The sequence below is a fragment of the Rhinichthys klamathensis genome, unplaced genomic scaffold, assembly GCF_029890125.1.
Source record: "Rhinichthys klamathensis goyatoka isolate OS25496 unplaced genomic scaffold, OSU_Roscu_1.1 h1tg000040l_1, whole genome shotgun sequence".
Lineage (NCBI taxonomy): Eukaryota > Metazoa > Chordata > Actinopteri > Cypriniformes > Leuciscidae > Rhinichthys > Rhinichthys klamathensis.
The window spans coordinates 1,277,712-1,294,563 of NW_026606587.1; the positions used below are offsets into that span (position 1 = coordinate 1,277,712).

Here is a 16,852-nt window from a genome sequence, read left to right on the forward strand (position 1 = left end):
CGTATATAATTAGTTTCAGGTTTCAAATATGTGACTAATTAAAAATGCATGTAAAATATAATGCAACTGTTCTAGATTTCAGTCTGCTAGACTAGACTTTCGAAAAATATTTTGTAGTAAAATTGCAAAATAAACTACTTTATTGATGATTTTTTTGGGAGGGATTTATAGCATGAAAATGCTGAACTGGCAAGAAACAGGTTCTTTTAACTTTGCAGTCAACTGTTAATTCCTCAATGAACATAATAAAACTATATACAAACATCCAGAACAGCATAAACAGAATAATTGCTATTTCGAACAATTAAGTCTTTCATTCATCATCGCCCTTTGATGAATTCAACTTTTTTCTTTTCTTTTTCTTCTTTTTTTTCTTTGTCAAATTCTCGACCACAGTTGTTTGCGCTTCTGTTCCTTTTCCATTAGACTGTTTCTCTGATACATGAATACTTTTCTCCTCACTTCCCTCTGTGAATGTTTTTCTTTTCTTCTTTTTCTTTGTCTTCTTTGCGACTGTGTCCTCCTTCCCAGACTCTACGTTTGTCGTACTTTTCCCCTCTGTCTTCTCTGTGAGGGTTTGGGCTAAAGGGCCGAGGATGTCTGACACAGACACAGCAGCTTCTCTAAGCCTCATCTCCATCTCACTGTCACTGTCACTGCAGAAATAAAGAAACAAGATACTTTTTACATTAATATAGATTGTCATTAATGCAAAATTTATTATAAACTTACTAGCTTGTTAATTATTAAAGACAGAAAGATAGATAGATAGATACAGATAGACAGAGAGACCACATTGAAATGGCAATGAAAAGCTATTATTTGCAGTGACATTTATGACAATTAAGCATATTCTCCTTCATTTACTGTAATATTGTTGGACAGTGACTTTTGTCTTAAAGTGTTAGATCCATCAAACAAAAAAAATGAATTGTCACCAATTACTCACCCTCATATCATTCAAAACCCATATCTTGAAAACACAAATGAAGATATTTTTAATGAAATCTGAGAGATTTCTGTCCCTCGATTGAAAGTCTATTCACCCAAAACTCTGACACTTCAAAGTGTTCATAATGAGATCATGAAATAAATCCATTTAAAAGACATTTTTGTCCGCTTGATTCATCTGGATTTATTAAAAATGTTAAAGTGAATAGACTTTCAATGGTGGGACAGAAATATCTCAGATTTCATTAAAAATATCTTCATGCGTGTTTCCAATAGGGATGCACCGATAACTATCTTTGAAAGCAGAGAACCTATATATGTGTGTATATATACACTCACCGGCCACTTTATTAGGTACCCCATGCTAGTAACGGGTTGGACCCCCTTTTGCCTTCAGAACTGCCTCAATTCTTCGTGGCATAGATTCAACAAGGTGCTGGAAGCATTCCTCAGGGAGTTTGGTCCATATTGACATGATGGCATCACACAGTTGCCGCAGATTTGTCGGCTGCACATCCATGATGCGAATCTCCCGTTCCACCACATCCCAAAGATGCTCTATTGGGTTGAGATCTGGTGACTGTGGAGGCCATTTTAGTACAGTAAACTCATTGTCATGTTCAAGAAACCAATTTGAAATGATTAGAGCTTTGTGACATGGTGGAAGTAGCCATCAGAGGATGGGTACATGGTGGCCATAAAGGGATGGACATGGTCAGAAACAATGCTCAGGTAGGCTGTGGCATTTAAACGATGCCCAATTGGCACTAAGGGGCCTAAAGTGTGCCAGGAAAACATCCCCCACACCATTACACCACCACCACCAGCCTGCACAGTGGTAACAAGGCATGATGGTTCCATGTTCTCATTCTGTTTACGCCAAATTCTGACTCTAACATCTGAATGTCTCAACAGAAATCGAGACTCATCAGACCAGGCAACATTTTTCCAGTCTTCAACTGTTCAATTTTGGTGAGCTCTTGCAAATTGTAGCCTCTTTTTCCTATTTGTAGTGGAGATGAGTGGTACCCGGTGGAGTCTTCTGCTGTTGTAGCCCATCCGCCTCAAGGTTGTGCGTTTTGTGGCTTCACAAATGCTTTGCTGCATACCTCGGTTGTAACGAGTGGTTATTTCAGTCACTGTTGCCCTTCTATCAGCTCGAACCAGTCTGGCCATTCTCCTCTGACCTCTGGCATCAACAAGGCATTTCCGCCCACAGAACTGCCGCTCACTGGATGTTTTTTCTTTTTCGGACCATTCTCTGTAAACCCTAGAGATGGTTGTGCGTGAAAATCCCAGTAGATTAGCAGTTTCTGAAATACTCAGACCAGCCCTTCTGGCACCAACAATCATGCCACGTTCAAAGTCACTCAAATCAACTTTCTTCCCCATACTGATGCTCGGTTTGAACTGCAGGAGATTGTCTTGACCATGTCTACATGCCTAAATGCACTGAGTTGCCGCCATGTGATTGGCTGCTTAGAAATTAAGTGTTAACGAGCAGTTGGACAGGTGTACCTAATAAAGTGGCCGGTGAGTGTATATATATATAGGCCTATAAATCTAAATCCAAATGTTGATATAATTTTTTTGAGAACCTGATTACAAAAACAAAAGGCTCACCATTAAAAGCCATGTCCCAAGCACTTCAACATATATCAGACATAGTTTGAACAAGTGTGTAAGATTCCTTAAAAATAATTTTACACTCCTGTTCAAGTTCCTTTATTAAAAAAATTTAATTAAATCTATAGCCTTAAAGAAATAAAATAATACCTAAAAAATGCAAACAATTCATCGGATAACAGGTATAAAGAACCAAAATGCATATGCCATGGATAAATAAAATACAATAGCCTCCACACAGACAAAAATTAAACGAATTTAACTAATCCATATTGTTAATGAAAATATTACAAGAAAAAATAAGTGCTAGGTATTATTAATAATGCATCAATGTTTTTGAAAATAAAATAAAATAAATAACAGCAATTAAATAACAGCATTGGTGTTTGAGCGGTGTGTTCTGTAGCTGAAAAGCTGAATTAATATCCATAAACTGAAGCACTTTGTTAGCGGGTAAATTAAATTAAGTTTCACCCAAAAATGAAAATTATGTAATAATTTACTCGCCCTTATGTTGTTCCTGTATAAGTTTCTTTCTTCTGTTGAACAAAAAAAGGTGATATTTTGAAGAATGTTGGTAACCACAGTTGATTGTAGCCATTGACTTCCCTAATATTTTTTTCCTACTATGGAAGTCAATGGCTACCAACATTCACAGGTTTGGAACAACTTGAGAGCGAGTAAATGACCAAATTTTCATTTTTAGGTGAACTATCCCTTTAACTGCATTTTCCATTTTTGAAGTGATTCCAATCATATTTCAAGCAATTCAAAACTATAATGGTGCACATCTGAAGTGTCTCAGCTAGAGGAAATAATCCATTATTTATCGGCTTTAATATATCGGCCAAATGTTCTCATTGGGCCGATAACCATAACATTAAAAATGAATATACATCTGCCGATACCGATATGGTGGCCGATATTCTTATGGGTTTGGAACAATAAGAGGGTGAGTAACTGATGACAGAATTTTCATTTTTGGGGGAACTCACCCTTTAATGTTTTTTTTCCCCTTAAAAAAAAAAAAACTAATTATGGGGTGAAATATGGCCAATGTATGTTTTCGTGAAATTCACCCTAGTGTGCATGTTCTATCATAAGCAGGACTCAGACTCACCTAGAGCTGGGAATTGGTCTCCTTTTAGGAGGTGGAGGAGGTGATGGTTCCATCCATTTTCCAGAGGTAGATGTGGAGAACAGACGGAAACCTTTAGAAAATGACATGAAACAGTCAGCTATTTGAAATCCAGATTTGTCGATATGTTGATATTATTGTACATATGTCACTTTGTAACTTTGCGTTATTGTACATATACTGTAGTAACTATTTTTCTTGACGCACCTCAAGGAAAATCTTAACTATAAGATCTCTATTGGCAATTGATGAGTTTGCTTACCTTCTTCATCTCTGTTTTTGGACTGAGCAGGTTCTGGGTCCACTGTCTTAGAAAACACTTCTGAAATGCACCTACAGTTAAGTGTGTTTGTAAACGAGTGAGGGAGAGAAAGTGATTGACCAGCAGAGAAATAAAAGATAATGACAAATATACTCAAAAGTTCAACGTGAGAAATAATATTTTTAGTAGTGTCTCACCCGTCTAATATGGCTCCTAACTTTTTTGCCACATGGGATTGAAACTCAGGTGTTGTCCCGAGTTCATTCCCATCATGTTCATGCTTTGAAACATCGACTCTGTGTAACAAAGTTATCCAAACTCATGACAAAATAACCACTGAGATCCAATCTCAAAGCGTTTTAAATGCATATACTGACTCACCTACGACTTTTGTTTTCTCCATCTGTGAGGGATAAAAGCAGCACTGCGTTAGTCCTCAGATATACATGTTGACGCTTGATTGGTAAGAAGTAATTTCATCTCATTTTATTCACTGCATACATCTCGAAAAAATAAAGACCTCTATTAATAAAACACGTTACCAAAGCGCATATTAGACATTCTCTGACGTTACCTTTTCCATTGACCTTGATATCCGGTGGTCCAAAGCTCCAGACAGCTTCTTTCAGTCTTGCAGAGTTTTCATCCTCACTGCTGCTGCTTTCAGACATCCTCAAGGTTCATCAGTTTTAATGAATAAAACCATCAGTTTGTAGCTATGAAACTACGCAGTTGAGACGTCAAGCATGTTATTAGTTTACACTGGGTGACATGACGCGCAAAAAACGCAGGAACATTAAAGTACACAGTGGTGGAGCATTTCGGGAGAAATGCTTAAAAAGTGACTGACACAACGTGCAATTCTCCACTTTAACGTCACGCATTCAGAGTAGGGATGTGTCGTTCATGAACGATTTGTTTCAGAGTCCACAGCACACGAGCTTTCGTTTCACGTGTAGTTAAAACGAAAACCAACGCTCAGGTTGCAGCATCAAGCATAAGGTGCTTTACTGCCCCCTGCTGTAATGGAGTTGCCTTACCAAGACAGACATACACAATCAACATTTATAGTAGGCCTCTTTATAGCTAATAGTTCACCCAAATATTCTGTCATTAATTACTCACCCTCATGTTGTTCCAAACCCGCAACACTTTTTTGTTCATCTTCGGAATATAAATTAAGATCTTTTTGATCGCTTCAAAAAACTTATATGAAATCCATATGAATTGAGCAGTTTATTCCAAATTTTCTGAAGAGGCACAATCGCTTTATATGATGAACAGATTGAATTTAGGCTTTTATTCGTATAAACATTGATCAGCTCACACAGATGTGGTAAATGGAAGCTTACGCATGTTCGCTTGACGTGTGAGAACCAATGAGGTTCATTCTCGTGTTACGCAGCACTATGAGCTTCAGCAAGAACCAATGAGGTTCATTCTCGTGTTACGCAGCACTATGAGCTTCAGCAAGAACCAATGAGGTTCATTCTCGTGTTACGCAGCACTATGAGCTTCAGCAAGAACCAATGAGGTTCATTCTCATGTTACGCAGCACGTTTGAGCTTCTGCAAGAACCAATAAGGTTCATTATCATGTGTTATGCAGCACGTTTGAACTTGAGAAGAATGTTTTTTGTTGAATATCATATTTGATGCTCCAGGCTTTTATGGCTCATATGATATAGATGAAAACAGAGCTCGTAATTTTAGAGGCCGAAAATGAGAATAAATATGCAATTTTGGTGCAGTTGGCTAAAAAAAGTCTGAAAGCTTGTAATGAAAATCAATGAGATCTTTACAACAGTATTGCAGACTACATAGCATATAAATGCATATAAATATCAGTTGTCACATATCTTCCAATAATATGATTTATGTATGATATTTTAAATGTTCTTTATAGTTTTTATTGTGGGGGCAAAACATGTAATGCACTGCAATACAATGATAACTGAGAGATGTACAAATGTTCCTCAAAAGCCTGGTGCATTGTATTTGATGCTAACATTTTAACAAACATTTAAATAAAAAAAAATATATATATATATGATGCAATGGATAATCAATTAAACTTCAGTCCAGTATAAGTTCATCTTGAAATATTATTAACAATCAGTGTTGGGCGTAATGCATTACAAGTAACGTGAGATACGTAATCAGATTACTTTTTTCAAGTAATGTGTAAAGTAACGTCTTACTTTTAAATTTACAACAAAATATCAGTTACTTTTTCAAATAAGTACAACAAGGTATTTTGTTTTACCATTTATTGACACCTCTCCTGTTCCTATGTTGAGAGAAATTGAAAGTAAGAATGGCAGCACAGCTGAAAGGTTTGTTTGTGCTGCGCCCTCGGATGAATTTGCATTTCCTTCAGCCTGAGCCTCATTCATTTCACTTTTAGTGTGAAAGGGCCTTTACATTTACCAAAAATATAACTTTTTTTTGTTATAAAATCAAACAAACAAACAAACAAGCAAGCCTCCAGAGACAAAAAGTAATTAAAAAGTAACGTACTACTAACTCATTATTTTTTTCTTAAAAAGTAACTAAAGCAATTAATTACTTTCATAGGGAGTAACACAGTCTACTTTTAAAAGTAACTTTCCCTAACACTACTAGAATGTACAGTATATACTGAAACCAAGTATTGGCTGTTTTAACTGTAATTATTTCCCACTGAAATGCTTTGAAATGTCTTTGCAAAAAGATATGCATATTAAGAAAAACAATAGTCATTGTAAGCAGAGATGATTAATAGTCCGTATCATAATAATCCTCATCGCTATCTTTCTCCGAACTGTCCTCATCATCATAGTCTTCCTTGTCTTCATAGTCTTCCCAATCATCTTCCTCCCAATCATCTTTGTTTCCGTCCTCATCATCAAAACTATCTAAACCATCTTCATCATCCTCCTCTTCTTCATCATTCTCTGCATCATAATCTTTCTCACTATAGTCCTCATTGTCATCACCATCATCACCATAATCTCCATAATCCTCATAATCATTATCATCATCATCATCATCATCATCATCATCTTCTTCCTCTCCAAAGTCATCCTCCTCATCATCATATTCCTCTTCATCCTCATATTTTTCTGTCTTTGTATTCTTCTTGTCTAACTTTGAGAGTTTTTCTTTGAGCCCTGAAACCTCTTGCTGTAGTGTGGAGCACATAAGCGCAATTTTTCTAACATGATCTTTTTTTTCTTTTGTTTTAGGTCTGAAGGTTTTTGCAGATCTTTTTAGACGTGTCTGAAGCTTGGCAGCGACTGCCATCTCCTACAGAAAGAAAATACATCAAGCAAATTAAAGTGACAATGAAATCAAATTTGACCATTCTTATTTTTTATGGAATATTGCAGTATTTATGCGTGCACATTATTGTTTAATTTCATGTGCTCTCGTAATTTTTAATCAAAATAACTTCCCCTCCCTCTTTCAGCTACATCTATTCTCTTCTCTGATGATGCATTTACTGGCGTGAGGGCGGGACAACCTGTCACTCACATGACATCACAGCAATAGCAAATCACAACCATCCAACAATCCAATCGATTCCCAATGGACAAAATCGAGTCCCGCCCTGCATTTTTTCTTGTTCGTGAAGACATTTCACTGCAAAGCCAATGGGTAGAGTTTGACGTCAAGCAACACATCCTACCCATAAACCTATCCATGACCAAAACTAAGCTCCACATTAGGTCCACAGAGATGGAGCTGGACGAGGTCAAGCTCCACCCATTAAGTTCAGAGAGGGAGATCTGGATGTTTAGTTAGTGCACAGATCTTTTGACCTTTTCTAAATATGTGTCCCGCCTTACATTCACTTTGGACACCACTGGTATCAGATACCTGTGTTTACATTAATCCCGCCCAAAATGATTCTGTTGATCTCTTTACTCTTTATTGAAAGCATAGACAAGTTAAAAGGAGTCATGGATGTTTGCGGCGCAAAATTTGACTGAACGGAAATATAGGCTACCGGAAAACAACAGTAATTTTGTGCCATCTAAACCCAGCAGTTTAACTTTTATTAGAAGAACTCAGGGCACTAGAAAACACCAAACATAACACAGCAAAAACTGCCGAAGAATTGAAGAAAACATGGAGCTTAAATAGACGGACCAAAACCAATCAATGGAATGAATAACAGGTGAACTTAATTAGGCTAACTGGCACACACGAAGAAGGTCAACAAGCATGAAAAAAAAAAAATTTTCAGAAAGAATTTTTTTTTCAATGATGTACGACTCGCATTGACAGTGGAATATCCGATCTGTCCGCTTTACATGGTAGATGCAAATGCACGTATCTGATTCATATCAGATTTGTTTCCACATAAACGAGGCCTGAAACTGATCTGAGAATATCGGAATCCATGTGCTTTTTTCCTGCTTACACGTTCGTGGGTCATTTCTGATCTGTGCCACATGGGAGGAAACAAAATCGGAATTGGGTTGAACCTAATGTAAATGCAGTCTTGATTTCACTATACACTATATCACTATAAAGATCGCAAATTCCATTTCATGACAACTTTAATAAAGTATGCATTATTGATTTAAAAATAGTCAAATTTACTGCTTTGTTTTAGTTATCGCATAATTTCATTTGGATACCAAACCTTTATATCTGCATGATGCTGTTGTCCGCCGGCAGTGCTACTGAAGCTGTTGTCCGAGTTCTGACATTGCTCTGAGGGTCTCGTCTTAATGTCTCCAGTCACGTCAGACAATGTGTGTTTCTGTAGTGCTGGTATTGTGTAATGTTGCCTGACGTGAGTCTCACAGAGGAACGCGTTACAAGTCAAACAAGACTTCACAGATTTCAATTTGGTCTCAGAGCAGAAATCACAGGCCACGTCCTCTGGTCCGGCATAGGGTTGTGGTGGAAGGGCTGGACTGAAGCCTGTCTGCTGCTTGTATTTAACCACCTCAGCCAGATCTGCATTTATGTTCAGCACTGGCCGTGTTTCTGATGCTTTACCACAGTGTGGACAAACATATTCTCCTGCACAATTGTCCCAGAATGCATTAATACAAGCGTTGCAGTAATTGTGTCCACAGGGGATGGACACTGGGTCCTTCAACATCGATTTGCAAACTCGACACCTTAAGTCTTGCTCTGTCAGAAGTCTGGAAGTCACAAAATTAAAGTAATTCTCTAAATGAAACTCTGTACACTGCTGTCGCATTGCTTAAAGGCATAGTTCACCGAATATTTTTATTTCTCTCATCATTTACTCACACTATGCCATCCCTGATGTATATGACTTTCTTTCTTCAGATAAACACAAACGAAACTGTTTCCAAAATATAGTTCATATAATGCCATTGAATGTGTGCCACTTGGTTGACGACGCTATATAAAACCACGGTGAACGTGATTTCACCAAGTACCACATGTTCCTGGATCAACATCGATGTTGATCCTGGATCAGCTTTCCAATCAACCAATCAGATTTGAGGGACAAGTTTACAGTTTATTAGAACCAGGGTGAAGTACTTACGCATCAGTGTCATTCACCTTTCATTACCCTCTGATTTTAGGGAAAAGTTATGGGTAGTGTTAGGGGTAGGGATTGAGTAAGGACTACATTTTGGGACAGGAATGTTGATCCAGGACCATGACTCACTTGACAAAATCACGGTGACCGATCCATATAACCCCAGTGATTGAATCTATGTCTTCTGAAGTGAAATGTTAGGTCTGGGTAAGAAAAATACAAACATTTTTAACTTTATAACTATAAATCATTGCTTCCATTCTACTGTCATGTGAGCCTTCATGAGAGGAACATTGTGACACCTGAAGTAAGTGTGTTGTGAAGCTCAGGAGAGAAGTTAATTCGATAACGTTAGGCAGTTTTGATTCTTTAATGACCACGTTATCTTATGTTCGTAAACAACTTCCATCTGCTCCTTCTGGTTTACGCAGATCTTCTTCTTCAGAGAGAATGTGTCAATTGCGGGGAAGCGCCGTGTCATAAATTATGGAAAATCTTGTCAATGGTGGGGAAAGATTTAAAAATATTAGTATTTTTTCTTAAACACACCTATCATTTATCTTTAGAAGACATTGATCCATCCACTGAGTTCATAAGGATCACCGTCACGATTGGCGTGTGTGTGGTTTTGCAAGCGTCAACCGAGCGGCACACATTCACTTGCATCGACTCACAGAGATGAATTATTTTACTTAAAATCTTTGTTTATTAGAAGAAAGAAAGTCATATACATAGGGGATGGCATGAGGGTGAGTAAATGATGTGAACTAACTTTTTAATGCTGAGTTTTTAAATGTTATTTATTTGAACAAATAACGAATAACTTCACCTTGGATCCAATGGGAAAGTTTCTGCAGCTTTGAAGTTGGTTGGTGGATCTATTGACCAGTCTGTCTTCAAAGGCAAACAGGCAGATGTAGGAGAAGCTGCTCTTACTCTGTAAGAAAACTGTGTCATTTAGGCTACTTATTTATTTTAATTACATTTTATTACATATTATTACAAATATGACAAATGTCCTTACTTTAAGTCAGATGCAATGCCTTTTGAAACGTTCATTGGGTTGTCACTTTTCAGTGAAATATAACCAGTGACTGGTGAAGTCTCTCGTTTTCTCTTAATCCTGTCATTTTAAGAATAGTGTTGGCGCATGGCATTGTATGTGTTCGATTAGAAATTGGTGCTTTGTCTTATAATACAAAGTCGTGAGAAAGAATGTAATTATTTTTTAAATTATTGTTTTAGATTCTTGTTATTTTAATATTTGGTATATTATTGGAAACATAATGGAGTCAAATTTGCTTTCATTTTTGTATTCAAGTAAAAATCACCTTGAATGCAAAGGAAATGTCTCTCCACCTTTAAAGTTGGTTGGTGGATCCATTGAACAGTCTGTCCTCATTGACAGATAACTGGATGTAGGAGAAGCTGCTCTCTTTGACTTTTGTCTAAAGGGTGAGAATGTCAAACAGAACTGTGTGATAAAAACGTTCATATTTATACATTTTACTAAACTGTAATAAATGTTATTTCAATAGCCTCCTCTATATCAGCAAATATGGCTTATAGCTTTCTTTACACATAGGCTAAATAGAAAGGTTTACCTTAAGTTTTTTACCTTTTATTTTTGGCATGTTTTTTGGCAGTTCGTTCAGTCTCTGATCTTTTTCTTTTGGGTTGGCTTGAAATCAACACAGCATGATTTGTAATCAATTCTTTACCCATGATAAATATGAGCTAAACACGTCAAGATTCTTCGTTTCAAAACACAGTGATAAAAACTCAAAAATACAGAATTTTGTGCACCTTTTAAAATCAAGCGGTTCGTTTAGACTCATTGTGGTGTCCTTTAAGAGCAGACAAACTTGTATTGAGACCTGTGAGTATAAGAAAGGCAAGCAAATATGAGATCATCCATTTTTTATTTGCAGAAATCGAAACTTAGTGGTTTTCACATTAAAAACATGTAAATGCAGCGAAAATATGAGGGTCATAAAAGAATGGTAACACTTTTAAATGTGTTTATATAAATATGATATAGCCTACTTACAGAGTAGCCTCTATGAAATTTCCAGTCTTGCAAATCGGTTTCACTTTCAGTAGGCCTAAATCTTCCTTTCCTATTCACGTAATGCTCAACGTAATGCTCAACTATCCGCCCACCTCAGTAAACTAACAAACATTGTTTATTATAATATTGTTTATTATAAGTAGCTTGAGATAGCTTACTTCTGTAAGCTGGTTTCCCAGATCTCCAGGCCAGCCAGCCGAAAAGCGCCGAACACCCATCTAAAATCAGCAAACAGACCTGACTTTCCAGGTAAGATCAACAAAAACCTACCAAGCAAGTTTATTCTTGCTTTCAGCACGTGATCAGTATGAAGACAACGTCCCAAATATGCTGTGTATATTGGCATAACAGACTAGCCTAATTAAAAGTTTTCCTATTAGAAATACACAACACGTGTTAGGGGTAAGTAGGATGGGGAAAGATCTCTCCCCCCAAAGAACAATGGGATTTTACTTTTAAATGGTAGCATAGGCCTAGATACAAGTTTAGCATTTGCATGACGTTGCATCGGCCAACGTGTAATAGGAAATAAATAAACATTCGCTAATGTGTTGTCAGTCATTTTTATAACACAAACTGTCACATATTAAAAGAAAGATGGCCTCCTACTGGAGTAAGAATTAAGCCCCCTGGATCAACACATACTACTCCCCTGGATAGACTTTTACATATTGTAAATAGATTTGATATAATGCCTAACCGATGACAATCAAGAGAACAGTAACAGAGATGCATCTGAAAGGTAAAATCTATGACTTATATGCAAATATCAACTTGTGTAAATTCCTATATTTTAACTTAAGATAATGTGCAAAAAAACGATAGCCTACTCCAGCAGTATTTTCTTTGCAATAAGAGTAATATCCAACTCAGTATTTTAATACATTATAAAACAGTATGCAATAATAGGCCTTAATGATTATATTTAGCCTATAAAATAAATGCCGCCTTATTGAGACAAGCCCCAGATAGCAAAAAATATCGGCACGGCTTCTTTTTGCCGCCGGCCCCAAACTGTCGGCTATAGGTGCGGCCCGCTGGCGGAGAAGAAACGTTTGCCGCCGAATACGTCACTCCCATTTCTTGCGAGATGCCGCCGGCGAACAGCCGCCGGGCCGCCGACTTCATTCTCTCTGGCGGTTGCCGCCGTCTAAATGAACCGCGGCCGGCTGGCGGCAAGCCGCTTTGAAATCGACCAGCCATGTCATTGGCATGAGTGGAACTGACAGCATTTTACCTTTCACATTTAAAGCGATTATAATTATTATGTGAATTATATCAAATTTTTAGGTACCAAAGTCATTATAGGGTTTATAACAGATTTGACTCAGTCTGATTCCATGATAAGGTTTAGGAAAATACATTTAAATTACGTTGAAACTCTGAAGCGATTCAGTGATAGGCCTATGTAAAATATATAGAATTATTTTATTTAAGGTGACAATTCATTTCTTTGATTTATGCACAAGTGAGATGCACAAATAGTCCAAAAAGAATTCCTTTTGTAAAACTTACTTGGCAATAAATATCTTTCTGATTCTGATTAGGTTTTAAAATAAATATTTCATTCATGGTATGAACAATTTAGCAGAATAAATGGATGAAGTTAGACTTTTAACCAATGCCTGAAATCAGTGAACAGTGAAAGACATCTGCAACTTGGCCAAAAGCTTGGGTATGCTTTAGATTTTTTTTATTAATTTGCAACCATGGTAATATTTATAATAAACATGAAAATCCCTGTTTTGACCTGAAAGATAAAGTGAAATATTTAGAAATATTTTGTCTCTCTGTCACCCCAGGAAATTTCGTTTATGTCTTTCATTTTTTTACAAGTTCGATTTTTTTATTTATTTTACCTTTTACAGGTATAAGGGATTCATTTGCAATAGCGAGTTTTGCAATCTGTACAAATGTTTAAGAAAGTATTAAAGCACAAACAGAGAAGTACCTCCACCGGCCGAGAGGGGCAGTACCTAAAAAACGGAAGCAGATTTACCAACACAACAGTGGCCACTCGTCGTCGTCACACGATTTCAGTATTTGGAGACGATATCCTATCTAGTCATTGACTACGATCTTTAAAGTAAGTACATTTTTCCTTTTTGTGTAACGCAATATTATGTTCATTTTTTACATTTTTAGTTCATCTTTTTCAAATATGTTCTTGCCTTACTAGTCAAGCTAGTAAGTTAGCCTGTTTACAAAGTTTGCGTCATGTTTCTGACATAGCTAATGTTAGTTAGGCTAACGTTACTTAGTTTCTTCCTGGCGTTAGTTTTTTCTTTTCTTCTTTTAACTATATTTACGTATGTTTATGCAAGTGTGAGTAGGCCTACTACAGTATGTGGTTTAAGATAGTATTGGTCAGTCGAATAATTAACTAACTTACGTAACTAAATCCTGAAGGACAATTCTCCCGCCCACGTGGGAATGGTAACGTTAGCAACATCTTTACGACAAGAAAGACTGATCAGTATAACTTGTGTTGTTTTCTAACTAAACATAATGATGTTTTGTTTGATTCGACAACCATGCTGCTAGTCTAGTTTAACTTACAGTGTTAGCTAACACATGCTGCTTCGCCTTTTTTACTCACTGAATTCAAGCATGTTCGACATGTTGAAATGTATCTAGCTACAGTAGATCGCCAAAGCTTTACATCTAGAAAGAAAGCTTTACATCTAGAAAGTTTAACTTTTGGTGTTTTCTTACAAAAATAACTATGTGTGTGTGTGTATATATATATATATATATATATATATATATGTGTGTATGTATATATGTGTGTATATGTATATGATTGTGTTTTTCTGAACATGGTTTTCTGTTGATCCACTTGTGAAAATGACTCGTTTTTTGAAGGGGTGAGCATTTTAATGTTATTGATTTTGCCTGGAAATTAATCAAAAAGTATACTTTATGCAAAATGTTCTTCTATTTTAGATGGTTCACATTGTTCAGTTTATCAACGAGGAGGATCTGCCATTTGCAGTGGTTCCGCAAGAGTGGCTCAGCGAGAGCATGTGCCATTGGCCCCCATTTAACCTCAGCAAAAAGACGAAGGCAACAATTTAGCCATCCTCTGCACACCTCCACACAGCACCTGGGAGAAACATCATTTTAAGTTCATGAAGGGAGCAGGTAAATGGGTCTGACTTGTGTATTTGATTTTCCTGTATTTCATCTGTGTAATTTATTTTCTGTTTATTGTGGATAACTGACTCTTATATTCATTATTCCCTACTCTAGAATCTTGTAAGTCTCAAGAAAAAAAACTCTAGAAAGATGCATCGATTCCAGAAAACCAGGAAAATGCTGAACTGGTATGTAAAATCTATTGCTGTTATGCTGGATTTGTGATCCTGCCACTAAACTATACCATTTGTTAGATTTTCAAATTTCTGTTTCCTCTTTCTCGCTACCAGGTTTCTCCCCAGTAATCCAGACTCCACTTCACAGAGCCAAGAGTTTGAGTACAAGTAAGTGATGTTATTTGTGAAGTTTTTTTGTCTTGGAAACTATTGCTTCTATTTGAAGTCGGCATGAACCGGAAGTTACAAACGACTTTTCTCCAGTGTTGTGACGTATTTAAAAGTGAAACGGTATATTGAACGGAGGGCAGGGTTTTACTCTAGCGCTCCTGTTCTCCATCTCTGCTCATAGCACGGTTTGAGGGGAGTTGCCACGCCCTCGCGCCATAGCACATGACCGGAAGAGAAGAGAAGTCGTTTCGAGGGGGGAGGGAAGGGTAACGTATTTGATTAAAGATTATAAGGCTACATGAATTTTAAAAGAATAATGAAGTGCACAGATAAATCATTTATAATAAACACTACAATATTACATATAAAAATACGAATTGTAAAATCTTACTTCAAGAGCAGGTGAAGCAAGTTCAACAAACAATGTTGAAGACGTTTGCTTGCACTGAGCAATTAGGTACAACTTGCAAACAGCACCTGTGGTTGTCGGTTTAATTCCCACTGGGGCTACCTGTACATGTAGTAGACCTAGATATAAAGTACAATTTAACATTGTATACTGCATATATTACAGTCTGAATCCTTAGCCTTTCACATTTTTATTTATTTATGAGAAGCTTCAGAGAAATGTAATTTGTAACACTTTTTTGGATTTTCAGCTTGGTGTAGGGGATAAAGCATGTTTCAGAGACATGTTCCTGAAGACCATTGTTCAAAGTAAGTTGGATATTTTTTTTTTGATTTAAGTAGATGTGTATGTCCTATTGTCCTCATGCAATTCAAATTAAATGACAGATCTGTATTTTCTATATTAGCCATCCGGAAGGACCCGGCAACCCAGGATGCACTGATGAGGCGGTCCAGGTTAACGTTACGCGTTACCTGAAAGGAGCATCTGACCGTGAAGGCAGAAAAAGGCGCCGCACAGCTGAGAGGGACCCACAGCCGACCACTTAAAACTAGACTGACTACTGACACCCCAGAATCACTGACAACTGGAATCCTTTCTTTATCTTGCAGTCAGTAGAATCAAGACCCTTTAAGAAGTCAGAAGTGTCAGACTACACTCACTCACTGTGGAAATTACTTTCTTTTTTTCTTTTTCAAATAAAGCTTGTAAATCCTTGTGCCACAGGTCAGCATTGCCGTTATAATGGCCTATTCTACTCCAGAGCTTTACTATAAATTACTACCACTTATCATATTGTTAGAAATGGTTTGTAAATGTAGTTATACTTTTATTTATTTGGTATCTTGCACATTATTTGGTATCAAATATCCTCTTTACTTGTCATAATGTTTACTGGTAATTTTTTACCCTAGAGCTGTCCTTTTTATATGAACACTTATTGTAAGTGTTGTAATTTGCTTGTAAGGCTGTTTAACCAAAATTGAATTGGAAACCTGCATGTTAGTATATTGATTTATTTATTTTTCTGTTATGTTTCAGTGATCTGAAACATCTTGTTTAAATGACAGTTACTGTACTTTGAAATGTAGAATAAAAATGCCAATTGTAAATTTGTCTGGTTTGAGCAATCATTATTCTTGATAAACTGCATGCTATAAATAAATAAATAAAAAGTATATATATAGCCAGAATAAGCGGCGGCAGAGCGCTCGAAAATAGCGTTTGCCTCCGGCGGGCCGCGGAAGGACGGCCTTCAATATAAAGGCGGCGGAACGGCGGTTGGCCCGCGGGCCGGCCGCTTAACGAAGGCGGTAGGAAGGCGGCTGCCGCTTTTAAAAAGCGGCTGCCGCCGGCGGTGCGCCGTCCAACGTGTTTGCGATGTCGCCATTCTGAC

The 16,852-nt window shown here is 37.0% G+C and overlaps 2 protein-coding genes across 4 annotated transcripts; both read right to left on the bottom strand.

Annotated features, from left to right (window-relative positions):
- Positions 1-117: 117 nt before the first annotated feature.
- cunh12orf43 (chromosome unknown C12orf43 homolog) lies at positions 118-4,989 on the bottom strand. 2 transcript variants are annotated; one of them, XM_056246564.1, is made up of 6 exons: positions 4,552-4,989; positions 4,359-4,432; positions 4,175-4,273; positions 3,978-4,048; positions 3,698-3,788; positions 118-656 (listed from the first exon to the last, which is right to left on the bottom strand). In XM_056246564.1, the coding sequence occupies exons 1-6, from the start codon at positions 4,558-4,560 to the stop codon at positions 314-316; spliced, it is 687 nt and encodes a 228-aa protein (XP_056102539.1). In that variant the 5' UTR covers positions 4,561-4,989; the 3' UTR covers positions 118-313. The 2 variants fall into 2 exon arrangements, with proteins under 2 accessions (XP_056102539.1, XP_056102538.1); XM_056246563.1 differs by having other exon boundaries at positions 4,359-4,380; positions 4,552-4,985.
- A 1,647-nt stretch (positions 4,990-6,636) lies between these two features.
- On the bottom strand, positions 6,637-11,376 carry LOC130081848 (uncharacterized). Of its 2 annotated transcripts, XM_056246554.1 has the most exons (7): positions 11,298-11,376; positions 11,110-11,172; positions 10,823-10,939; positions 10,516-10,614; positions 10,321-10,428; positions 8,610-9,120; positions 6,637-7,264 (listed from the first exon to the last, which is right to left on the bottom strand). In XM_056246554.1, exons 1-7 carry the CDS (start codon positions 11,327-11,329, stop codon positions 6,734-6,736), a joined length of 1,461 nt encoding a protein of 486 aa, XP_056102529.1. In that variant the 5' UTR covers positions 11,330-11,376; the 3' UTR covers positions 6,637-6,733. The 2 variants fall into 2 exon arrangements, with proteins under 2 accessions (XP_056102529.1, XP_056102528.1); XM_056246553.1 differs by lacking the exon at positions 11,298-11,376 and having other exon boundaries at positions 11,110-11,279.
- Positions 11,377-16,852: the final 5,476 nt, after the last annotated feature.